Genomic DNA, 26584 nt, shown 5'->3' on the forward strand with positions numbered 1-26584 from the left:
GGCAAAACCCAGAAAGCGCTGGACAAGGCGCTAAGAGGTTGGCCTGGGCCAGTTTTCCATGGCCTTGATTTTGGCCGGGTCCATGCGCAGGGTGTTGTGGGACACCACAAAGCCCAAAAAGGAGATTTTGATGAACAGGTGGTTCTCCAGGAGCAACTGGAGAACCCGCCGGACGTGGGCGGCGTGTTCGTCTACGGTCTTACTATAGATGAGAATGTCATCCAAATAGACGAACACATACCTGTCCAAAGCCTCCCGGAGGACCTCGTTAATATACCAGTGGAAGACGGCGGGCGCATTCATCAAACCGAATGGCATGACGAGGTTCTCGTAATGCCCAGACGGGGTGATGAACGCCGTCTGCCACTCATCACCCTCTTTGACACTGACCAGGTTGTAGGCACTGCGGAGGTCCAGCTTGGTGAAGATGGAGGCCTGCTGCAGTGCCTGAAACGCTGAGGTCATGAGGGGTAATGGGTACCGGTCTTTTATCGTTATTTTATTGAGGCCTCTGTAGTCTATACAGGGCCTCAAGCCCCCATCCTTCTTCCCCACGAAGAAGAAGCCGGCCCCAGCCGGGGAAGTGGATGGCCGGATAAACCCTAAGGCCAAGGCCTCCTGGACGTAGTCCTCCATTGCTTGTCGCTCTGGTGCTGACAAAGAAAACAGCCTACCCCTAGGGGGGGGGCAGTGCCGGGGAGGAGGTTGATGGCGATGTCAAAGGGTCTGTGGGGGGGCAGCAGCTGGGCCTGCCGTTTACTAAACACCTCCCGAAGGTCCCAGTACTCCTTTGGGACTCGTGAGGGGTCGAAACCTTCGGGATTGGTGTCAGTACCCACAGTAACCCTAGGGGTCTTGAGGCATGAGGACCGACAAACTGGCCCCCATGCCAAGACAGACCGGGACAGCCAGTCCACATGGGGGTTATGACGCTGGAGCCAAGGGAAACCCAGCACCAACTGCAAGTCAGGAGCGCTGATAATGAAGAACACTATCTGCTCGGTATGAGGACCAACTCGCAGCGTGAGAGGATGGGTTTGGTGGGACACCACCCCAGGCTCCAGTGACCGACCGTCTATGGCCGCTATGGGCATGGGCTCCCTCAAGGGGACCAGTGGCAGGGCCAACTTTCAGGCGAGGCCGGCATCTAGAAAGTTCCCTGCCGCTCCCGAGTCCAAAAAGGCAGGTAGGCAGACCTCAACCAACCCTGACACTAGCGTGGCATTGAGGAACACCCCCTGGGCCCGAGGGAGATTTGGCAAGTCCATCAGTGGTCTCCCCTCACCTGACGGATGTTGGCATTTCCCCAAGAGTTCTGGGCAAGCAGCACGGAGGTGCCCAGAGATCCCGCAGTAGAGGCACCTGCCTTCGCGCATGCGCGCCTCACGCTCCTGCCGTGGCAGACGAGTGTGTCCCAGCCGCATGGTTAGGGCCCTACTGTTGGGGGGCCCCCGAAGAGAGCCTAAGACAGCAGGTGGGCCCTGAGGAGCTCGGGGGGCTCTGGTACCCCGCGCCCTACGCCTCTCCTTGAGGCGGTTATCCACTCTTTGGGCCAGCTCAATGAGCCGATCAAGGGAGGTGGGGGGGTCACGGTAGGCCAGCTCATCCTTGAGCTCCTCACTGAGACCATGGAGGAAGGCTGAAACAAGAGCACTGGCATTCCATCCACTTTCCGCCGATAGCGTGCGGAATTCAATGGCATAATCAGCCACCGACCTTTCTCCCTGACGTAGGTGCAGGAGGCGGGACCCTGCCCCTTCTGCACGGAGCGGAAGGTCGAAAGTTTGCAACAGCGCAGCCGCAAAGCGGGCCACAGAGGCACATACATGGGGTTGATACTCCATGCCACCTTAGCACGCTCGGATGGAAAGTGGGATGGTTGCAGCTCAAAAGCCAGTGAACATTGAAGGAGGAACCCTCTACATCCTCCTGGTCCACCAGCATAGTGCTCTGGGGCTGGTAGAGGGGGCTCAGCACTAGAAACCACGGCTGCTGGGGCAGCGGTAGCCTCCTCCTGGGGAGGTTCAGGAGTGAGCCCAGGCTGCCGCGTCGCGAGACTGACGCTCTGCCACTTCACCAAAGCGACACTAGAGGGAAATACAACTGAGGGCAAAAAGGATCTCCCAAAAGAAACCAGAAAACTGAGAAGTTACAGGGAAGGCAGACACTCCTGCCTTCCTCTGTAAAACTAGTGTAAGTGTGCAAACACACACACATACACACACACCAGGGAAGACAGACACTCCTGCCTTCCTCTGGTACACGAGTGTATGAGTGCTACGCGCACACACACACACAGACACACACACTGCACAGACACCGGGAGACAGACTCGGGAGAGACACACGAAGGGGAGTGACACACACTCAGCCTTCACCTCGAGACAACACAGGCACACAGATACACACACCACCAGAATCAAAAGATCCAGCAGTGGGGCAACTGGATCTGTGTGCCTATATAGCCTACTGCCCAGGTGTAGGGAATTGGGCTCGATTACTGGCTGGGGTGACTCGGGGCCTCCCCCTGGTGGCAGGAGGAGGCCTTGCCCTAGAGCCACCCCTTACAATTTCAGTGTAATCTATTTTCCTGTTTGATTTTTTTCCACTCTGTCTAAAGTAAACCACAGTAAATCCAGTCATGAGTAATGTAGAAGGGCATACTCTTTTTAGACAGGATACAGACTGTGACAGCAGAACGCCTAGATAAACTAAGTGTAGGTAAACTTGAAAGTCTCTGTGTGGAATCGAGTCTGACACTTTAGAGTGGAAAAGTTTGGAATCAACTATAAACTAATTTTGGAATCAACTCCCAGTCCTTTTCATTTCAAACTTAAAATAAAAAAATCAAAAAGCAGCCTTGTACTGGGTGTGCTCAGAGGTTAGCAGCGCTTCAGCGACTACAGTTTAGCTGGTAGCTTGGCGTCCAAAATGAGCTAGCTAGAAAATTCAGAATCATACCACGTCTCATTAGGTTGAGTGTTGTCAAGCTTGTCAAACCTCACCAAAAAGGCTTTTGTACATGGACCAGAAGAGGTTGGTGTATGATCATGTACATCTCTTAATCTTCCAAGCCATATTTTCGTAATTTATTGATCTTAAACAGGAATTTTATCATTTGAAATGATTCAGTCATCGATATGTTAACAAAATGATTCAGAGTAGTTTGATGTGAAATGCTCAACTCTACTCTGTATGTTTTATTTATTTACAGGGGAACAATATCTTAAAACTAAAATACAGCCATTTTATTTGTAACTTAAATGACCAGTAATGTTGAAAACAGTAATATAATGGTAAATATCAAGTCTCCCATTTCATACCGACTCACTCTCACTCCACACTGGCTCTGACCATTCATTATCTCTCTCTCTATCTCTCAAACACACACACATACACACCTGCTGCTAGATCATGGACTCATTAACACACACAAACACATATATAACACTCAGTTGGTCTTTGCAGTTTGAGAAGTCTTGCTGTTTTTCTGAGCATTTCTCAGCCACATTGTTATGTTTTCTGTATTCCTGTAGTTCTGACCCTTGCTGGGTTTGTACCCGCCTGCCTGTGTGTTGACCTCAGCTTGCTGTGAATGTTGGAGTGCTCCTAATAAAGCTACTGCAGTTGAGGCTGAAGTCAGAAATGTTGGTGGAATCTTAATTCTGGACTCTGATTTACCTTTTAACCCAAACATCAATAATGGTATTAAAAACGGCATTCTACATTTAAGGAATGGAGCAATGGAGATGGAGAAATAGAGCCTACACGCAATGATCCATGCTTTTGTTGTTTTTTTCTCATCTTGACAATTGTATAGCCTTGCTCATGGGACTTCCTACAAATATAACAAACTACAGCATGCACAAAGTGCAGCAGCAAGGATATTAACGTGCATCAGAACACAAAATCATATTACACCAGTTTTAGCAACACACAGCGTTTTTAATATACCTCTCTGAATTTCTGATGTTCCAAATATTGGGTAAGATCATCCAGAGCTTTCCAGAGCTCTCTATGTTTCACACATAAAACTTAAAAGAGTGGTAAAAAGCCTTTTATTTTATGCATAGCTATACACCCCATGGACTAAAGTATTGGGACACCTGCTCATTTAGATACTTCTTCTGAAGTCGAGGGTATTAAAAAAAGAGTTCTGCTTTTGTTGGAGTAACTGTTTCTACTGCCCAAAGGAGGCTTTCTTTCTACTAGACTTTGGAGCATTGCCATGAGGATTTGATTGCATTCAGCGACAAAAGTGTTGGATGTTGGATGATCATCACCCTGCCTCATCCCCAAACTCCCTAAACATTTGAACATTGATGGAGCTTGATTATATCAATCATTTTAAAGAGTTAAAGGCACATTTTTTACTCTACATGATTTTATTTGCCTTTATTGGCATAATATCTCCATTTAAATGTATTCTTATTTTAATATTTTGCTTCTTAATTTTTTTTTTTTTTCATTTGTAGTATACACAATTAAATTTTTTAGTTATGCTCCAAAGCAAATAAAGTAACATTATAAATGTAGGAAAGGTGTATAGAAAGGTTTATTTGTAACATTGTGTTAAATCCAACTCGGCAGTTTTTAACTTGAGCTATCCCTCATTGTGAATTTAGCTGCTTCAAATGGGTGCTATAGTAAAGTTACTAAGAGGGGTTAACGTAATGTAGTAATGAATTCTGTATTCTGTTCTAATGCACACAACTCGCGACAATAAAACATTTATAATTACCATTATTATTTATTACTATAATTAACATTTTTGAATGTGTAATGTACTTTTATGGTACAAAAATCTTCAGTTTACAAAAGTCTTCAATTTATATCAGCTTAAAAATAAATCCTATAACAATCAAAACTGTTGCATTGCTTGAACCTGTTTAACTACATAAGAGCTCAATTTTAGCCATTGCTTGGTTGTGTCTCAACCTTCCTAACATCTCTTGCTCAAAAGCTTTAAAAGGCCAAAACCTGCTAAACATAACATATACAAAAATATACAAAATATACTGTATAGAATTGTCTGTGATGTAGCTTCTAGAGACATTCAACACTAAATCTGACAACTGGTTTCTATCACCACTAGTGTAAACAATTCTGACTGGGTAAATTTTTCTGTAATGGTACATTTCACATCAGATCAGTCTGAATGACTTTGTACATCCCAATTATCAAGTTGAACAGAAATCTAGTATAATCTGTGGAATTTCTCTTTAATTCCATTTTTATTCACATGGCAAAGTTCTGGATGGTGGCAGAGACATAAGCACATCATTCATCAACAGCTTTAGGCTCTAATTTAGCACACTTTAGTCAACTACAAGGCCTGCAAGATGTATACGCACCCCCTGAGAGAAATAGAAAGCAGCGATGCCCAGAGGCCAGAAGCAGCAGAGCATGGAGAAGATAGCCAGGCCCAGGTGATCACGAGGGGGGACGACGATGAAGTTGTCCTCACTTTCACTGTCGCTGGAGCAGTCCGTCTGAGGAGGAGAGAGAATATATACAAAAAAATATTTCTCTTGACGTATAAGTGGATGTTGTGTGCATTCTCTTGTTTGAAGATGCACTATTTATATTTATGATTATACATAATACACACTTAAAAAAAACGTAATTTAAGAGGCCATACATATGAGAATGTACTGTCTCTATAACACATCAGATACATATCCAGTATATTATTATTATGATTACAAGCAATTTCCATGCAAACATAGAGCTGGAGGATTTCTAGGCCACGGCATCAACAGGAAGAAGAAGAACAACAGCAGCTTCAGTGGGTGTAGATTCGGTCTTCATTTCCATTGATACATGGGAGGACCTAAAAATAACAATGCCTGTTAGAGAACGTGCAGATTTGAAAGCAGTGTTGAAACTGTTTTGGTGCATAGAGCCGTGGCTCACAGCAATAAGCTGCAATCATCCCTGCTGAAGAACAGCGCTGTCATTGGGGCTTTATCTGCAAAAACAAGCTCTCTGTCTAAAATTACGTGAGATATTAGATTGGATTTCGCACGGTGAGGAGGGGCAATGGCTTATCTGCTCACTGTATTGTTGGATTTTATGGCCCAGCATTTTCTCTTTGGCTGTGTCTTTCATGTTTTCCAGCCTCAATCATTAATTTGAAACAAATGACAATGAGTTAAGAAATCTTCCACTATTACCTAGCACCGTTTTTTTTCTACTCTCTCTGTCTCTCTTCTACTCTACACTCTTTCTCTGCTCTCATCTACACACCTGCTGTTGTGTAAGAGGATATAAATATTTCAGTAGAAATGTGTTAGTCATTGTTCTGTCTACAGGGCACTGGAAGTTTAGCTGGTTTTTGGACTCAGAACTGATGTAATACAAGCAGCAGGGTGTAGAAAACGTTTCCTTCAAAGGATGGGGGCATTTCATCACTGTTGCCTGTCACAGAACACACTTTTTACCTTGTATTCCAAACTCCCTTGCAAATCTGTATCACTTTTAGTGGACGTTCTACTGAAATAGCACCATTTACAGTAGATATTGACAAATTGTATTCTTCTGTCTTCTTTTCTTATGTGCCTTTGAACAATTTGTGTGTAATTCCCATGAATAATGTTAAAATCGTTCTGAGTGACGCCACATCTTCTTTAGGTTTCTAAAATGAACCATGTTAATAGAAATGTGTGAGTGTGAAGAACCTTTAAATTGACAAACGAAGTGACTGTTCATGTGAAGACTCACACATCTCTATTTCAAACATGGGGCTTCCTAAGAATATTCTTAAATGTGTTCTTTAGAAAAATACTAATAAAATGTCTATGTCAGATTTATTGTGTTTTTAAACTACAAAACTGTTCTCAGCTCTGCACTTACAATGGTGAATCCCACTGCCCTTGTAAATTGAACTAATCTTAAATATGAAAACACTGGTAAATTTTCTTAAAAACTGCTTATGTGATTTTTAAGAAAAACTTTCTTTCCAAGTTACCAGATTTTATTACTGTAACACAGTAATAAAGGCCCATAAAGGTGCATAAGGCCCAAGTGTTTATTCTATGGCATCGCTCAAAGAACCATTTAAAGCACCTTTATTTTTCAGAGTGCACATATTTTAATATTTAATTCAAATGGCAGCAAACAAAAAACTTTAACAAGCCTGTTTTTAAAATAAGATTTAAAATATTTAGATCTACCTTTTATAATACATTTATATTACAGTGTCAGTGAAGTTTCTTATTAGGTTAGTTTACTGGCCTTCTAAGCTTCAGACCTCTGAGAATATATGCAATATAGAGAATATATACAGAAAATATTTATAGTAAATAGAAAATATAGTGTATGTTTGAAGATTGAAAAATTTATATATTTTATGCTTATACATATTCATAATATATACACGCTTTAAAAGAATGTCAATATAACTTAAGAGACATATGTAGATATGAGAATGTACTGTCTATAACACATCAAATACATATCCAATATATTATTATGATCACAAGCAATTTCCACGCAAACGAAGCTTGAGGATTTCTAGGCCACAGCATTAAAGAAGAAGAAGAACACCAGCAGCTCAAGAACAGTTCATACTTTTTAATACTTAACAAGCCTGATATTTAAAGGAGCAGTTCACCAAATATTACATAAAAAACAGCCAAGGCACGAATGTGTGAACACTGTCTGAAGTTTCTTATTAGTTTTTCACTGGACCTCTAAGCTATAGACCTCAGAGTGAGGGAGCTAAGCATGTTACCTGTTTGACAGGTAATACAAGTACTAAGCTTGGTTGCCATGGCTTCAAGACATTACATTTTTTATTTTCATCATGACACAACCAAGCAACACGAATTAATAGGATGCTCTGTCTCCTATTAATTTCATATCCTGTAGTCCCTTATCAGATAGTCTATTCATAAGTCTCTGGTTATGCACCACAGCCTGGATTCACAATCTGGTCTAGTTTGCTGCTGTATGGTGCTTGCCTTAGGAGTGACCTGTCACCACCCAGAACCTCCTGACAGGTCATGACAGATTAATGGATGGTTTTATCCTATCAGGGTGACAGGAGCCATGGGAAAGGGAGCATGTAATTTATGTTGCCAAATTGTCTCCCCAGCATAAGCAAGATGAACAAATCTGTATTATTTTTTTTCACTTTCTCTCGCGCTCCCTCCTAACCCATGTCTCAGCTAACAGTACTTTATTTCATTTCAAGGTGATCGATTCCTGTGCTTTGGCACTCATTATGTATGTGTCATGTATGAGGGTTCTGCCTGAGCGTCCTTCTTTGCTGAGAAAATTGAATCTATATACCCTTGTAATTAGATGCTTAATCAAACCGCTACCATCTGAACTGTCCTAATGTTTTTTGTTTTTTTTTTACAGTCAGAAAGGTAGCTATGAAAATGAAAGGATGCTCATTCTGAGTTTTGATATTTGAGTGTCTATAAAAAAAGCTTGACAAACACAAACAAGGTAAAGCAGTAGTAGCAGAAGTAGTAGTAGTAGTAGTAGAATATTTTTATTTAGTAAATAAACATTTAATGACCGGCAATGGCCTCCTATATGAGGTTTCTTCTTTTCAGCTGATGATTTGCCAGCAAGGTAGCTTGTCGAGATAACATGAGACAGGACAGGAGAGAAAGTTTTTTTCATAGTTTTTAACATCAGCTAATGACGCCTACTATAGCTGGCCTAGCGGACATCTCAAAACAACAAAATTTTATGAGGTAGTAAAAAAAGTAAAAAAAACCTCAATGGCAGTCAGGTACTGTGATACATATATTTTAATTATTAGTTATAATCTAGTGAAATTATTTTATCATCATTTGACAAACATCAAACAAACTTATCCAACAATTATATTTCACTGAAAAAGAAAAGTAAATAATGACAAGAACTCTAATAGTTCATAAAGAAACCATGAATTGCTTTAGTTTGGCTTAAATCTAAATTCTCAGTTTAAATGGCTGCTAAATCAAAGATAAGACTTAAAAAGAAATATCTCACTTATTTATTAATTTACTATTATTTACTAACTTGCTTTATTGATTCTAGTGTTGATCATTTATATAATTTATATTTTTGTTTATGATTCTGTGATTTGTAACTGATACATCACTGGCTAATGATGTCCGCATTTAATGGTGTCTGTTTATGACTGACAGGGATCACTGGCATGTTTGTGATTTTATGACGTGCGTTATATAGAATAGATAGTATTGAAATCTGGTAGAATTCACATTTATTAACACTAAGTTTCTTTTTAAACAACACATCAACAATACAAAAGAACATTCTTGTAGACGACTTTTTGACTACCTGCTACAGCCGTACTTTAAGTTACTTTGTTTGAGAACAGTACACATTCGAAAAGGAAAAGTTGCGGCTAAAACACTGTGTTGCAAAACTTTTACAAATCTTACTGTGTTACAGTAATAAAATCTGGCCATTTAAAATACACAGCATCACTGGTAATTCAGTATGTAACTTAAATATAACTCAGCCATTTTGCATGGTTTTCCATGTAATTACTGAATAATAATCTGCAGAATATTATAAAAATCTGTGTTAATTATTCAAGCCTACTGTTAGTTATTGCACCAGCCATCACTGTTATTATATCATGTATGTCATTTTAATTTTTGTCACGTTTTGTGGGAATAACCTAGTAAAGTTATTCATAGCTTCTTTCACTTGTACCTCTAAGACACATTCAAACACTGACACCTGTAATGGTTAACTGAGTATTTATGTTCTTTTAAAAATAAGCTCCATCTCTCTAAACTGGAAATGGTGTGGTATAAGGCTTGGGATGCCGCCACTTCTCTAGTTTTCTCCCATGGCGTTACCCACTGTGCACAAACACAGGCAATGTGAATTGTGTGTCAAACTGGCTGCAAACAGTCCGCGGGGACCACCACATAAATGGAAATGAATGTTTTAGCTAGAAAGCGAATGAGGAGGTTTGAACAGCAGTCAGCAGAGACTAATGCAGGATGGTGTGGCTAAAGAGACAGCAGGTGAAAAGCTCTCCGAGCCAATTACATTCCTACAAAGGGGCAGGTGACCGCGACAGTGATGTCGCTGGGAGGTCACTGTCGGGCTGGTGGTGGAAAAACGTTTCCTATACAATTTTAATGAAATGGCTCATGGTCAGTGAGAACTTGTTCAGAGGATGTGGGGAGGGGGGTGAGTTATGCCACACTAAGCACTGAAGAGCAGGTCAGAGGGGTGGAATTCCTCAGAAGGCTTGATTAACGCCCACCAAATGCCAGACGATTATAAAAACATGGGCTCACTGAGCATTTAATAAGCCTGTCTGATTTATTGTGTGGACCTCACGCCCAGGCGACAGCACCTGAGCACAAGGACCAGGGAGAGCATTATTAGGACACTAAGCATGAAAAGGCAAGCCTCCCAGCTTCTAGTGATGGGGGAGGATCGCATATGCGCTAAAGAAGCAAGTGAGAGGAAGAGAGAGTGGGGCAGGCCTTTACCTTCATGACTTTTCCCATGATCTTCACCTATTAGTGGGGTTAGCACCTCATATGACAGCAGGTTTTTATTAAGCAGAGGATCATTTTTGGATTTTAAAGGGAAAGCTACTACAGCTTCTGCTGTATACTGCACAAAAAGTTTGTTCACTTCATACTGCATAAAATTGACAAACGTTTGTCAATTTTATGCAGTATGAAGTGAACAAACGTTTTGTGCAGTATACAGCAGTAGCTGTAGTAATCTGTACACTTGATCTGTAAGAATATATCTGCAACTGTAAATATATTACTGCATATGCTTGAGGATTGCTCGAATACTGGCCATTATATTGAACACCCTCAGGGCCTTCAGAGGAAAAAAAATATCAGGCCTGTAATTGCAAATCATTTCATTTATTCTAATCATACTTTTTTCTAAACTGCAGTATTACTATTATTACAGTGCTAGTCTTATTCTGCTGTAAATTGTAGTTCGGAGAACAAGGAGGTAATAGAAAAACTGTCCAAGATGTCAGATTTGTTTAGGACAGTACGTAGGTAGACGCAGCTAAACAAGCTTTACAACTGGTTGGAGCTTCAGAACCTTAAGAACTTCAGAACAGAAGGCCTATTTTGTTAGAGTAACTGCCTACAAACAGTTATTCACATTCTGTTTCCAGTGGGTGGGAATAAAACTTTTTTTTCCTCCAAAAAAGTCACTCCAGGCCTTCAGGAAGTCGTAGACACATGTGAAAGATGAAAACCGTTTTTTAAAATATATATTTTACATATGAACATTTTATCTTCATTTAAAACAATTTAAGAGATTGAGATAATATAACTAAGCACATACAACTAAAGAAATTGTAAAATATAATTAACAGAAAGCATTTTTCTTGTGAGGAAAAAGTAAGAACATCATATGCCCTAATAGCTATTATTTCTCCCCTTGGCTGAAATAACTTTAGTTAGATGTTTCATATAATGATCTACCAGTCTCTGACATCAACTGGGAGAATGTTTTTCCCACTCCTCCATTCAGAATTCTTTCAGCTGTGTGATGCTTCAGCTTTAGATTTTAGACAGGTCGTCTCATATTTTCTTCAAGCTCCCTCTGATTCCTAATGGATTTTATGTTGGAGAGCTCTTTAGGCTCTTCTGCAGAAAAGCAGCCCCAATCCATGACATTTCCACCTCCATGCAATTGATATGAGTTCTTGGGCTCAAATCCTGGGTCTAGTTTATGCCAAACAATTCCTCTGTTACTGTCTCCAAATAATTCAAATTTGAATTCATTTGTTTACTTTGTCCTATACCTCAGTTTGCTCTAGTGTTGTTGTTTCTTTTACAGCAAGGGTTTCCTCCTGGCACATTCCTCCCATGAAAATCAAACGCGCGTGGTAGACGATGGTTTCATGGATGGACTTTAGCTATGGCAGGAGCTACCTGTAGATCCCGTGATGATGTTCTGGGATTGTTGGAGACTTTTTTTTACACATTCTGTGGCCTGCTGTTGGACTGAACTTGCTAGGATGGCCAACTTGGCCATGTTGATACATTGTTGTACTTGTAAATTATTTAGTGGAGAGTGGAAAGGCTGATTTCTAATTGTTCTGAGAGCTTTTTAAAGGCCTTCATAGATGCATATGCATCTACAACCTTCTTTCTAAAGACCTCAGAAAGCCCTTTGGATCTCACTATGGTAATACCACTCACTTCCAGAGCAAACAAAACTAAATGTCTGAGTTTTAAATAAGACAGTCTCCTATAAAATCCCCTATAATGCTGTTCTGATCATCGGCAGCTGATGTACTGCACCTCATTCTAATCTTAGGCATTTGAAGTAGTAATAAATGTGGGGGTGTCCTAACCTGATAAAAAAAAGACATTTCTGCAGTTATTTGTGTTTAGATATATTACCTCAATTTCTTGCTATTCTTTATATGAAGATCAAATATCCATATGTTTAAATATATTGTATTGTTTTATAAATGCGAAAAGATATTTCACATGACTGTATGTCACTGAGTGGACAAGTCACTGAGGAATCCAAGATTGTCAGTTTTCAAAAAAAATTGGCAGTAGCTCTGTGTGTGTTCTACACTGAAGGAAACACTGTTCTCAATACATAATAAAATACCCGTTACAAGATTCAAACAAAACATCTTTACAAGCTTCACATTTGTATTTAATACCAAACATTGCATTGTTGTTGCTTAGCATTACTGAAGAGGTGCTTTTTCCTCATGTTTTTAAGTTACAAATTTACTGACTGATATAGCCGACATATAATGCTAATAAATTTAACGAATATAAAGGCCCTTATTAAAAAACCCTGTCCACGTCAATGCATAGATGTGCTCAGGAGACTTTCATTACTCGGAGTAAATACAAATGATTTGACCTGTTATTCGACCGTGTTAAGTTTAGTCAAATTGAATCAACATGCAGAACATTCTTAATTGATATTTGTGATCTGATGCCAGATCACATTTTTTTATTCATATCTATTGAGTTACAATAAATTAATTTCCCTCTGAATGCAGAGTAGCCTCATTTGTTTAGCAAGCGTAAACAGCCCTTGATCACCTGAGAGTTGTGCGTGCAAATACAACAGTAATGAGATTAAGGAAGGGTCGCTGTTGATGGATTTCCAAGGGCCTTGAAGACTCAGAACCAAACTGATTGCTTGCCGCATTATTTTGAGCGCAAGCATAAATCTGCATGTACTGACAATGAATTTAAAGTGGTTTTTTTTTGTAAGACAGGTAGTGCTGGTCAATAAACTAAACTACTGGTGTGTTTTTTTTTCTTGCACATCTTTACTAAGACACCTCAATTTCCTAATTTTCAGAGGGCTTCGGTCAACCTCCTGTGCTTTCGCTCTTACACAGATGCTGATGTGAAGACATGCAGACCTCCTTCGTGTGTTTTAGAAAGATTAGCTGAACCGATGCTCAGCAACGCGTTTGCCTAAATTAGATTCATGGGTTTGTATTACCATATTTAAAATGCTTTTCTGAGGAGAGATTTTTTTTTGGCATGCTGGGGCTGGATTGCTGTCGATAGGCTGCTTGCGTGAGGCCTTCAAGAGCTTTATACAAATCCAGTTTAAGCGCTTGATATTTTTGAAGCATAGCCTCCTTTCATCAAGACTGGCATCCAGGAACTGCAGGATTTATCATGCCCTTGCTCGTTTAGGATCAGAAAGTTAGGATCTTTTCCCACACAGCACATCTCAGTGCAAAGCTTCATTAATGTTGGATTCAATGTACTATTTCCCCAATTATTGTTTAAATAGCCTGTATCATGGAAAACTGAGTTTCCTTGCTTTTTCAAATAAGCAATTTCCCATTGCATTTATGCCTGTCAAGTTTAGTGTGGTCCATTCACAAGGAAGTTTTTTTTAAGAATTGCTTTTCAAATAAGCCCTTATACAAGGCAGCCAATCAGAACATTCCAACAATCTTGGTTGGTACTCAAAGCCGGACACACATTATAAATTGCGGGATATTGCCCTTTAAAACTGTCAGAGCTCATAATCCAGTGGTTAGTAGGTGTCCTGCTGCCAACGTAACATGGATGAATGGATGTCAAATGAGCGTAATGATCATACCCTTGTGGGCAATAAAGCTTGGACTAAAACTGGAGTGAGTGGCGAAAATAATTGTTTGGCCATTTATGAGTTATGAGATTCTTTATGAAATGAATTATTGGAAGAGAAACTACAAAAATGCACAGATAAGTTTTGCACCACTGAAATATGCAAATTGAAACACTGACTAGAGATATAAGGCTGAAAATGTCTGCAGTCTGGCAAGAAGCCTGTTTTTGCTCATCATCCTAGCAACACTGTACATGCAGACATACAGCAGCAGTGCACAGGGGAGTGACAGCAAATAGAGGATTTTTTTACACTATAAATAAATATTATTGATGTTCAGTTTGGCTTCTATGGTTCAACTAATAAAAAAGTGTGAATGCACTTCCAAAATGTAAAGACTGGCTAAAATCCTCACAAGCACTGTAAAATCAGCTCAAATGATCCCTTTTAAGTGATGGACAACCATTGCAATTGTTTGCCTCAGAGCCGGAGAAATTTCTTTCTTTCACATCAGAATATGTCTGCAGGTTCAGTATTCAAAGCATATCTAGGAGATCAAAGCCACTACAAGGACAAGGTCTGAACACTGCATGATTATAGAAAATAACCCTAAACTGTTTGTTTCTCACATTGTCATGAAATAAATGCTGCATCCAGAATGATATCCATTCCCAAGTAAGGACAGGGTGATGAGTATGATAATCACCACTATCACCATTACCATCTTCTTAACATTCAGAGGAGGCCCATGGAAGACTGTAAAAGCCATTGTACGGTGACGAGAGGTTCTCAAAGCTGCACAATTTAGATTAGGCTAATAAACTGTTGGAGATGAAAGGGCATAATCATTTTTTTCTCCAGTAGTCCCACTCATTTTAAACATCAGAGAGCACGCCAATCCCTTTTTCATCCCTTTCTGTATAATTCCTTTTTCAGCCTGCTCTCTCTGGGAGAAGGTGAGATCTTAGGAGAGAGCAGAAAGCTTTAAATTGGGGTTTAAGGAGCTAAGCAGCGGCTTTGGCGACATCGCCAGACCCCTGAAAGAAAACACAAGGACCATTAACGTCTCTTTCCTATTAGTGGGAGTGGAGGTATTGGACAAAACACGAAAGGAGCTTTCACCAAACCATGACACGTGAAAGCGGACTACGGTGAACTGAGCAATATGCAGGCACGACTGACACCTTCACGGACGTGAAACATCCGACTGTGCAGAGGGTATGGATTACCGATACAGAGCAACAGGAAAAGCTTCAGTGAGAATGCTTTAAAAGCTCGCTGTATCATCGTCACAGCAGGAGGACACTGCAGTGCTCTTAAGTCTAAAGCAAGCTGAAGAGGAAATCTCGCTGCTGTTAGTCAAAACTCAGACGTTACGTAAAATATGGTTGGCTCCACTCATTTTTTTGGCGCTTTTTCAGACAAAAGTATTGGGACACATTTGTTTCTGCCTCTACTGGAAGGCCTTCTACTAGTTTTGGAGCACTGCTGTGAGGATTTGATTGCATTCAGCAACAGAAATGTGGTCAGGATGTTTTAAATCATCACCACCTCACCTCATCCCTAGCTCCCCAACTCATCCCAAAAGTATTGGATGGAGATGTTGTACGATGTACAACATGAGAAGACAAAGAGAACACAAGAGAACACAATTCAAGAGAACTCAATTCCACTGCTTCACAGCTCAATGCTGGGGGGCTTTACACCCCTCTAGCCCTAGGTAATAGGCATGGTGCAAGTATGTATATATATATATATATATATATATATACTCCAGTTCTTTTCTATTGGCAGTACTTCTCTTTGCACATCTGTGTCAGTAATTGCTGCAACTAAAAGTAGCTGAATGCATTCATTAGAAGGGGTGTCCACAAACATTTGGACATACAGTGTATTTCTCTAAGCCGAGCGTATAATGAACAACATGCAGATATAAGAATTACCACTTCAATTACAGATGTAGTCCCCTAGATTGCTGAGCGAGATAGTTCAGCCCTAAATCAACTAGCAGCAAAAGCAGCCGCACGATGTATGTGGAACAGAACTCTATCAGGATGGGACCACGATGTACAACATGAGAAGACAAAGCACGAAATATGCCACAACTCAGCCGCAGCTCGCAGTCCGCAGTCCACAGTCCAAAGGGTTGTTTAAAAAAAAAAAGTCGTTTTTTTACCTGCAGTACAATCACTCAGTAATGCAGTCTGAGTAATAAACAGTAGCCTTAGTAAATTAAACATAAATTTCAGCTGCATTATGAGCGCATCATGCCACATTTCACAAGTATGTACTTGCATTATCTTATATAGGTGATATCAGGGCTACCAACTCTCACACGCTGGCCGTAAGAGACTTTTCCTAATATTTTTCACTGCTGAATTTCCCTGACTGGAAATTGCAGTCTTCTAAAGAGGTGGAGGAGAGCTACCTTCAGAACATGTCTGGTGACACAAATTAAAAGCTATAAAATGCAAATAAGTAATAATCAAAATGTTGCAGTTTTCTGCTGGCTTAGTTTTCACTGAAGTTTCCAACTTGCCCTAAAAATGTATGCGATAATGTAATTTATTGCAGAAGACTGTTGTCGCATGCATTTCAATTTATCGACAAAAGTGTTTGACATATATTCATATCTAATTTCATGCATTTAGTAAATTCCATAATGTTTCTGTGGTGTTCCCACAGTCTACCATGTGGTGCACTTCCATTTTAAACATAATGAATAGTGTATTTTGAGAACGTTCTTCTTCTGTCCAGCTGTTTTTGCTGCATTCCAAACCATACACTTCTGTAGTTTAACTACTAAGTTTGCACTTTTAATGGTATTTATGCCCCGTGTACACCTTCAGTAACATGTCCTTTGGCAGACATCGCAGGTTGCAAACCTTTTTTTTGTGGTCAGCTAGAAATCTTGTTGTTCATGTCTAAGGAACTTTCACTCTGTTTAGGATAACTGTCCTGTTAGCCAGGCTATTTTTTGTAAGCTTAAGGTTTTGTTTCCAGGTTTTTCTGATAATTGGTAGAAACCAGAACCTGCCACACAAAGCATAATAGACCCACCCCCATTCTTAAAGCAACACAATGTAACATTTTTACCTTAAAATTACCACTTTAAAATCATCTTCCTTTAAAATCATCAGCTCCTTTTAACCTGAAAAACACATTCATTTTTTATTTTAAATAAATTCCCATGTATTTTTATTGTATATTTTATTCTACCACCTTTCACAAAAATGGAATATAGTTTTAAAGTTAAACTTTTCAACAACATTGCATCTGGTGAGATGATGTCTGTGCATTATGCTAACTTGTGTACATAAGCTTCCATTATGTGATATGTTAGCCTTGTATCTTTAACTGAAATGCCAGACACCAGCCATGTCTTGTACAGTACAGAGGTCTGGGGAAAATTGTGTCAGTTGGATTTTACACAGGATTAATGTCTTAAAAGCCCATTACCTGCTGTACAATAACCGAACTCTCTAACATGTGGCCCTAAAAGCAGCACTGCCCAAGCACAAAGGGTACTAGACTTTCTTAGCTGTATCATGAGCAATTTCTCCTTTTCTTTGCTATCTGAACAGCCATGCTCTTTCAACGTGGTTATGTTATTTTTTTTATGTCAGAGCTTCATAAAACTTTGACCAGATAAAGTGCTGCAGTATGCCATGTGCTATTAACCCAATATATATCTTGAGGGAAGTGCATACTGTGCGTACTGGTGAAGTCAGGAGGCCTACACAGGAAGAGTGGCTTTAATGTGGTGAGATAAATGCAGTGAGATGCTAGATGCTGCAGTGAGAGGTTGAAGAGACCAGCATGTAGTGATAATTCTGTGCAGTGAAACACTGAAAACCAAGGCACCTCACACACACACACACACACACACACAAGTGACACATCAAGTGATGTCTCTCACCTTCACCTTCTAAACACAGGCCCGCCATCCTCATGAGACCCTCTCATGCACAGAGATCCAGCATGTCATCACCTGATCATACACTAGAGTTGATTGAAGCATCTTATCCAGTTAATTAAGCAATTTCATACTGAGAAGTAGGTTAGTGGGCACACTAGTTTCACATTTTTTACTGTCACTGAAGGCACTGTAATCCATATCTGTATGTAAACAACTATTTTAGCTAATCTTTAAAATTTGAACTGCATAGCAACTGGGGTTATTAATACTGCACATTATAAAGGCTGAATATTCATTTACACAGCTGTCACAAATTGTTAAACATTATGTTTTTTACTGCACTTACATTTCCAGGTGGAAAATGAAACATTTGGATGAACCCGCATCTAAAGCATCTGTTCATTTGAGTGCTCTCGCAGTCTTATAAAAGTGTAGGCTCTAGTAAGTTAAATCTAATGCTACCCATGAGACTTCAGCTAGAGCTATTTAAAGCCAGCTGTCAGGAACCCTGAAGAGCTGCTCGCCGTTTTTTATTAATCAACCCCATCCAGAACCAGGTGAAAAGATATGCACAACTTGTGTTAGTCATTTCCTATTCTCTCGTCAGTGGTCGATTTGTGACCACAGGACCACTGCTGGTTGCTTATTTTTGGTTGGCAGACTAACCCAGCAGTGGCAGTGAGGGGTTTAAAAAGCCTAGCAACGCCGCCATGCCTGAAACACTCATAATAGCACATCACCCGGTGTCATGCCACAACCATGACAGTATTGCTGCTGTGTTGAGAATGGCCCACCACTCAAATTATATCTGGCCAGTGGTCTTCCTACAGTGTTTTCTTCCCCCACTGATTTATGGGGTAGGGAGTTGCTGACATATTGTGTAGGAGCAGATAAGCTACAGTCAGTAATTGTAGACCTATAATGTCCATATACAATATTATATAAGTGGTACATATACTGTACTTAAAAAACAGTCTATGCAAATTATATTAAACTCATTTATCTTTTCAATAAGTATGAGTAAAGCTTGCTTGTAAAAACACAATATACCATGATGGCAACTACAAATAATCACTGCATTAAAACTGTAACCAGAATTTCTTGTTTTCAAAAAGTGAGCTAGACTGAAGTTCAATGTCTGGTTTCAGATTTCTCCTCAGTCCCAGATCTATGCAGCAATTTGTTTAGTTCCACCAGCAGCTCATCTGACTAAACTCTCAGAAACAAATGTAATACTAAGTTTCTTTAAATGTCCTTAAAATGCAGTGGTTAAATGGCTAGTTTTTGTTAATGGGCTGCAACACAGTACTAGCCTTATGCAACAATCTTCATTGTTCCTTTCTTAAACATAAGAGAAATTCTTATGTTCTATTGCAAGTATATATTAACATTTTCTCATTAATTTCAGTACTGTTGCACATTTGTCCTAAATGGTTAACACGGCTCTTACACACAAGCAAAAGAAACTCCACTGGATATAACCAAAGGAAAACATCTAGTTTCTGTTAGAGCTGATAAAACACCTTTAAGCAGAATGCAGATGATGCCAATTTATGAGATGAGGAGTGGGTCACAGGCAAAACAGCCATTATAGAAAGTACTGTCTCTGCTTAGATTGATTTTACCAGAGATTCTACAAACATGCTTTTCAAGGCAATGTCTGGCAATTGCACAGTCTGAATTTAACTGTACTGTAGTATTCAGAAACATGCTGTTCTGCCGTTTGTATTGTCCACATAACAAACAAACAAACAAAACAAACAAACAAACAAAACAGATCAGAATATTGGAAAGTATTTGTCAGTAGAGAGATGGTTTTTATTGAAAACTTCAGTTGAGGAATGTTGCCAGTGTGTATGCCAGGATCTCTCTTTGGGACACAAGAAATCAAGAAAAACTGTAACGGTAACTGTAACTGTAATAGTTTCTATTTATTCTATCATTGATATTAGTGCTGGATGATATGGCCTCAAATGAATTTTATAATGAATTGAACATTTTACCTGTATGGGCAGCAGCATGTCTTTAAGGGGACAGTACATGCACACATACAGTGATGCAAGTATTAACAGTGTGGCTAGCCACCCTGACCATGTTTAAGATTCTGGCAGTTTCACACAGTATATCACAGTTTTTTTTTATTTATTGATTGATTCTGCATGACAGAGACTGACAGAGACTGAGACTACATACTTGTTCAGCTGATTCTATTTTAATTAGCAAAAACTGTAATTTCATCATGTACAAAATGAAGGCGTTGGTTTGATTTGTCCCACAGAATGATATGCCCCAATATGTTAAGTATTCAGTGTGCAGGAAACAGCTGCATAATGGAAAAGATTTAAATGTTTATATTTCAATATTAAAACCACTGTTAATTAGTGAAATAATATAAAATTATATAACATAAATATAAATAATATAAAATAATATAACATTTTTATGTGATATGATCTTTTTCATACCATGCCTTTTCATTCCTAAAACTGGGATACCATTGCAACCCTACTCCTACATCCAAAGCACCCATAGGACAATAGGAAAATAGTAATAATATAAATAGTGAAATACAATAATAATGAAAATAATAATTGTAATTAAATACATACAAATCAATAAGTAAAAAAAAACATTGCTACCAGTCTTATCCAAGGGTTTGGAAGATGCCAGCGTAAAGCTAATAATACTTTAGCAGTATAAGGACCAGCCAAGCAGACTATATGTGTGTGTGAGCACCTAGGTGCAGACTCACCTCGTACTCCACATACTCCTCTTCCACCTCGTAGGACACTGTCTGGATCTTCACCTCGTTTTCATCCAGCAGCTTAGCCTGTGGATCTTCGGTGCTGGGGGTTTCAACTGCCGCTTCCTTATCTTTCTTTTCTGTGAAGGTAGTCTCGCAGCACTCGCTTTTGTAATCCTTGCCTTTGATGGTGACGTCGTCCTTGTAGAGGATGAAGTTGGGCTTGTAGAAGGCCTCTACTGCCAGGTGCAGTGAAGTGGCGTCCAGGAGCTGGGATTTGGCCTTGCCGTTTCCTGGCGTGACCCCGACTTCACCTCCTCCTCCTCCTCCCCCGACCCCTCCCACACTCCCACCTCCGCCACTCGTCACAAAGTAGTTGATGATGTTCTCCTGATACTGGTTGCTGGGGAAATCACTCCTGTAGCCGTAGTCTGCCTTGACTATATGTTTACTGTTCTTGTCCAAGAGAGGATTCTGCAGCTCGCTTAGACTTTCCATCGTCCGATGTCAAAAGGAAAGTGACTGTGTGCTGTTTAAGGCTGGGTGGGAGGTCTGGGAAAGAGGGCAAGAGCGGCGACCTTGGCTGGACTGATGTGACAAGTGCTAATGGTGTTCAGCAGGCCATGAGCTGAAGGAAGAGAGAAGGAAGAGAGGGACGAGACAGAGAGGGAGCAGAGAGGGAGAAATGGATTATTGAACATATGCAGTGAGAACTTTAATAAGACTTGGCTGCCAGGACAGCTGAGCTAGGGGAGGCAGCCATGCAACTATTATCTATAGTGTACTGTATTACTTAGAGTATGAGAAACTGCACAGAAATAATTACTGCCTATTAAGCAAAGAAAGAGACTGCATCGTTTATTTGTGAGGGGCTTAAGGTGCTTATGCGAAAAGCAATATGCAATTTTTCCAGGCGTAGTCAGATTTATGCACTGCTGTTTCCTTTCACTGCTCTATACTACACTTCACCTGTCAAGCACAGTGTGATTATCGTGGAGATTTTTTAATTAACTTGGGTCTGTTGGCCCTGGAACATCACAGATAACCCCCATCAGTATTTGTAAGAGACACAGACATCTTAATTTAACTCTAGAGCTGGCCTTGAACACTTTATCTTTGAGAAGGCTGATGGCTGATGATCCTTGAAGGCAAAATGCACTCAAATGTGAGTTTAAATAACAGAAAAAATAACAGAAAACTGATGATATAAACTGGTATGTAAAAGTCAACCTTGGCAACCTTGGACAAATGACACATTTTGGGTGTTTTTTTTTCATTAAGAAGCATAAACACAGCCTTGATGTTTAATTAAACATACAATACAGTCAGTTATTGTTCAACCCTAATGCACAGATAATATTTTTACTATGTAAAAAATAAAAAGCATCAGTGTGGCCTGTGCAAAGGTTGGGGAAACTGACAGAGTCAGAACTTAGTTACAGAAATCACAGCTTGCAAACACTATTTGTAGCAGATAAGAGTCTTTCAGTTCTTGTAGTGGGATTCTTTCCCACTCTTTGCAGAAGGCCTCTACGTCTTACATTCTTAAATCCAGAGATGTGTAGTAACGAAGTAGAGCTACTTCGTACTCTACTTAAGTACTAAAATGCTGTATCTGTATCTACTGGAGTATTATTTTTGTCTCTTACTTCCACTTTTTTGGAAGAGTTTAATACTTTTACTCCATAACATTTTATGCAGAATTGTTGCTCATTACGATTACAAAAATGGTACGAATCATTTAAAACCCACATTATCACTGCCAGAGAGATTGATGGCACTGTCACCGGGTTTGATAAAGCCGCCTCAACATTGAGCAGGACAAGTGATCAAGCTGTGAGCGTGCATGCTGCCGTTCTTCCTTTCACTCCGCTGCTGCATTGAGAACACTAACACTAGAGCTTTCTTAGTTTATTTCCAGATGGAAGAACCACCAGAAGAAACACCATCTTCATCACCTTCAAATACTTATATGTGACCTAATGGCCTGAGATCTTTTAGTTGTAGTTTTGTTTACAGAGAGTGAAACTCAGGGTTTTAAGCTGCTCTCCTCACTTGTTTTTACAGATGAAACACTTGTATGTGGCAGGTTGAGTCAGTTCTGTTTAGCCTTTCTTTTGGGCAAGTTTGTTTAGAGAGTTAATTGAAGAGAGTTAATCCAAGTACATGTCCAGCCAAAAGAATTGTGAAAGTCTAGGGTTAGATATACCCTATATCCTATATACCCTATATATATATATATATATGATAGAGCACTTTTACTCAGGTCTCTAGTACTTTATACATGTCTGCTTAAATCATCCTGCACGCACAGCCTGTTTAAGGCCTGTTCATAAATATTCTATGATGTTTAAGTTAGAGGACGGTGAGGGCCATACCAAAAGCTGTAGTTTGTCTCTTCAGAAAACTGTGGATTTCAATGTATATTTTGGATTATTATCCTGATGTAGAAACCATCCTATTTTCTGTTTATGCATTTTCTCCCATAGTTGGACATCTGCATTCAGGATTTGGTGGTATTTTGCCACTGGCAGCAACACATGGCCCCAAAGCATTAAAGATCCACTTTATCCGTCCACAACATTTGGTTGGACTCTTCTATGAAAATTATGTTTGTACAAGCAGTGTTGCATAGTAAATTGGTGCACCACCACTCAACTCAGCTAAACCTCCCTGCAGGTTCTTGCCAGTCATATTGGGGGGAAAAATTGCCTTTTTCACCAGCATATGAGACTCTGAGATTAGTCTTCCATAGTTCGTTAACCTGTCAATTCTTAAACACATTCCACACTGTATGAACTGCAAGCTGAAGACGCTTGGCCGTTCCATGCCTTGTAGGCATCAATTTTCAGATCTTTAGACAGTTGTTTAGAGGAGATGGTTGGTGATTGTTAGGCCAGGAATTTAGGAGTCAGAGAATTTATAAAGCTTTGAAAGTTAAGGACGGTTCCTAATTACATCTGGTGATATGTCTCAGGCCTGATTTCCTAATGACAGACTTAGACTGTGTAAAAAATTCTCACAATTAATGAACAATTAATGAACAGTCTCTTTTTTAAAGCAACACATATAATGAATCAACTGATTAATGGTATTTTTGTACTATTTTCCAAGAAATATATATTTAAATTATCTAAATAAATATGCATACACATTTGCACTTTTAAAAAGAATCTTGCCTCTGGATGAAGTGGGAATAAAAATGTTTATTTTCCTGTGAATTTGTTCTCCAGAGAAAGGACTTCACAGAACAGAATGCTGGAATGCTGCTGTATCCTTTGTAGAACAGAACCCAGTACAACTCCAGCTGTTAGCACTGGTAAAAGCATCCTTCTTTAATACACTTTATAATAAGGCAAAAATGAAGAATATTATTCGATCTAAAAGCAGAGAAAGGCTTCAATATTTCAGAACCCTTTCTGCAGGATTGTTGTTTAAAAAGCTTGACCAAAAACATATTTACAGTTTAAAAGAAGATGTGTTACAGTGAGGTAATTTTGATGGCTCTCAAAAAAGCCTTGTCTGCCTGCAGTGTTTTGGTTTAATTTAATTCATGGATGCTGATTTCTACATCTTTAAGGCTAAATTCTTGTGGCTCTACTAATTTGAAAAGGCAGAAACAGCTCACGTCTGCCATGGCTAGTGGGAACCTTCTTACCTTGCCCTCATTAATCTGTGATTAAAATAGCAGCACAATCACACAAAAAGCAGATTATTTTCAAGGCCTCTGGTCCAATCCGAGCTGATGGCTCACTATATTATTCATAAGTGGTTAAAATGACATCATTGTGACATCAATGTAGCTTCGCTGTCACAGGGGAATGATTTAAAAGTCAGTTCGTTCAAAATGTCTGAATCGCTCCTAGTCCATGACGTGCTGCCGTCCATGATGTGCTGCCTAAATAACGCAAGGCTTGGTTTAGCTCCAACACCCAGACAGTTAGTTGTGGAGCAGATTGATGAGGTTTGAGCTGAACTCTCACCTCCTGACTTCCTCAGAACATGACTCATAGCCCTGCGAATCAAACTGACTATCCCTTCCTCTGTTCTCTTCTCTCTCTTCACTGCACTGAATCCTGTACCGTATTGACCTGAATTCTCCATTTAACATCTGCTGCAGATCCATCATTCGCTCCCATTTATTCCCTCCTCCAACCCGGCTGTCGTTCCTCGCACCTTCCCATGAATAAAACAAAAGCCATTTTTTTGGGTGGGACATTTGCCACTTAGTGGTGAATGCTGATCTTCTTCGTGGTCTCCAGTGCATTTATATGCTACTTTCTTGGCAGGCAAAAGAAATTAACCTGAGTGCGGAGATGAGTGAGCTGGGTTTCTGCTACACTCCACCACTGTAAAACGTGGGACAGGGTGTAGGTTGCGCGAGTAGGGCAAATGGTGGCGTTTACGTGGCTTCTATACCACCCTAAACTGTCTAATTTTAGAACTGAAAACTCAAACACGCAAGTTCAGTTTGCTCACAGGGTGAAAACTAAGTGGACAGGTGCAATGAGTGTTATCATTCAATAAGTGTTAAATGTGTAAATGTTAAACTGCTCTGAATCAGCTCCCGCAGCACCCCAAAATCTGTGGCTCTCTTAAATGCACATAGGGGAATGAGCTTATTTGGCCGTGAACTAAGACGCAGAACAGAATTTTGACACATTAGACACGTTACCATTTTAAAATACCGTCCTTATTTTGAGATACTATCAACATTTTAAAATACTGCAGTATACGGTATTACCGTCATACCACCAAACCCTAATAATAAAAAGTCACTTTTTTTAAAGAACCTTATTTGCTAAACAGATATACAGATCAGCAATAACATTAACACCACCTGTCTAATATTGAAAGGCTCCCCCTTTTGCCACCACAGCTAATCTGACCATTCAAGGCATGGACTTCACAAAACCTCTAAAGGTAACCTGTGGTAGTCTGGAACCAAGACATTAGCATCTGATGCTTAAAGTAATCCTGTAAGTTGTGAGGTGAGGCCTCCATGGATATCATCTATGTGCCTTTGGTGCCCATGACCCTGTTGCCTGTTCACTGGTTGTCCTATCTTCATAAATTTTTGGTAGATACTGAAAAGACCTGCCTGATGTTTTGGAAATGTTCTGATCCAGTCGTCTAGCTATCATAATTTGGTGCTTGTCTCTCAGATACTTTTTTCCTGCCTTTTTCCTCAAGGATTGTATGTTAACTTGCTGCGTAATATATGCAAAAAACATTTAAGCATTTAAATGGTTCTTTGAGTTGTCATGGTTCTATATAGAACCTTTGCCCTTACTAAATAACCCTTGAAGAACGTGCCCTTTATAAGAGTGCACACTGAATCAAAAGCCTTTACTGCATTGCTGAAGAGCACTGGTGAGCTGTTTGTTTCTAGGAATATACTTGCTCTCCAACCCCCCTGTATGCCAGAACAAGAGCAAAATAAACGTTCAATTGCCATTGTCAGATTTAATCTTACGCTTTGTTAGTCCTCTGACTGTTATTTTAGGATATTTAGCTGCTAGTAAGCTTGTTTGCATTTGGCACTGTCACTTCATATACTATGCAACTATCTCACAGGAAATGAAGCCACGCAAAAATGAGGAAAAAAACAACAACAAAAAACCATGTCACATTTGTGTTTTGCCAACATTCCATGTATTGCAGGTCACAGCAGACCTCATTTCCATTTTCAGCACATTCCACTAGTAATCTGCACCATAAAGACTGCACGCATCCATGCGTCATTGGCAGCTTGAAGCTTGCTCTTTTTAATGAAACCTTGCTTGTCACAAAGACACACATGAGCTTGAGAGCAAACTAAGAAAAGCAAAAAATCAACAACTCTGTGCTGTATTTTCC

General features: G+C 39.8%; 1 protein-coding gene across 1 annotated transcript in view; it reads right to left on the reverse strand.

The window, feature by feature from the left end:
- syndig1l (synapse differentiation inducing 1-like) overlaps positions 1–26584 on the reverse strand; it is a 48393-nt gene that overhangs the window by 14925 nt on the left and 6884 nt on the right. Inside the window, exons 2-3 of the mRNA XM_072685189.1 lie at positions 20735–21353; positions 5354–5491 (exon numbers count right to left, since the gene is read on the reverse strand). Of these exons, the coding sequence (XP_072541290.1) occupies positions 5354–5491; positions 20735–21223 (627 nt within the window). The 5' untranslated portion in view covers positions 21224–21353. The remainder of the gene's footprint in view (positions 1–5353; positions 5492–20734; positions 21354–26584) is intronic.

Source organism: Salminus brasiliensis, chromosome 1 (genome assembly GCF_030463535.1).
Source record: "Salminus brasiliensis chromosome 1, fSalBra1.hap2, whole genome shotgun sequence".
Lineage (NCBI taxonomy): Eukaryota > Metazoa > Chordata > Actinopteri > Characiformes > Bryconidae > Salminus > Salminus brasiliensis.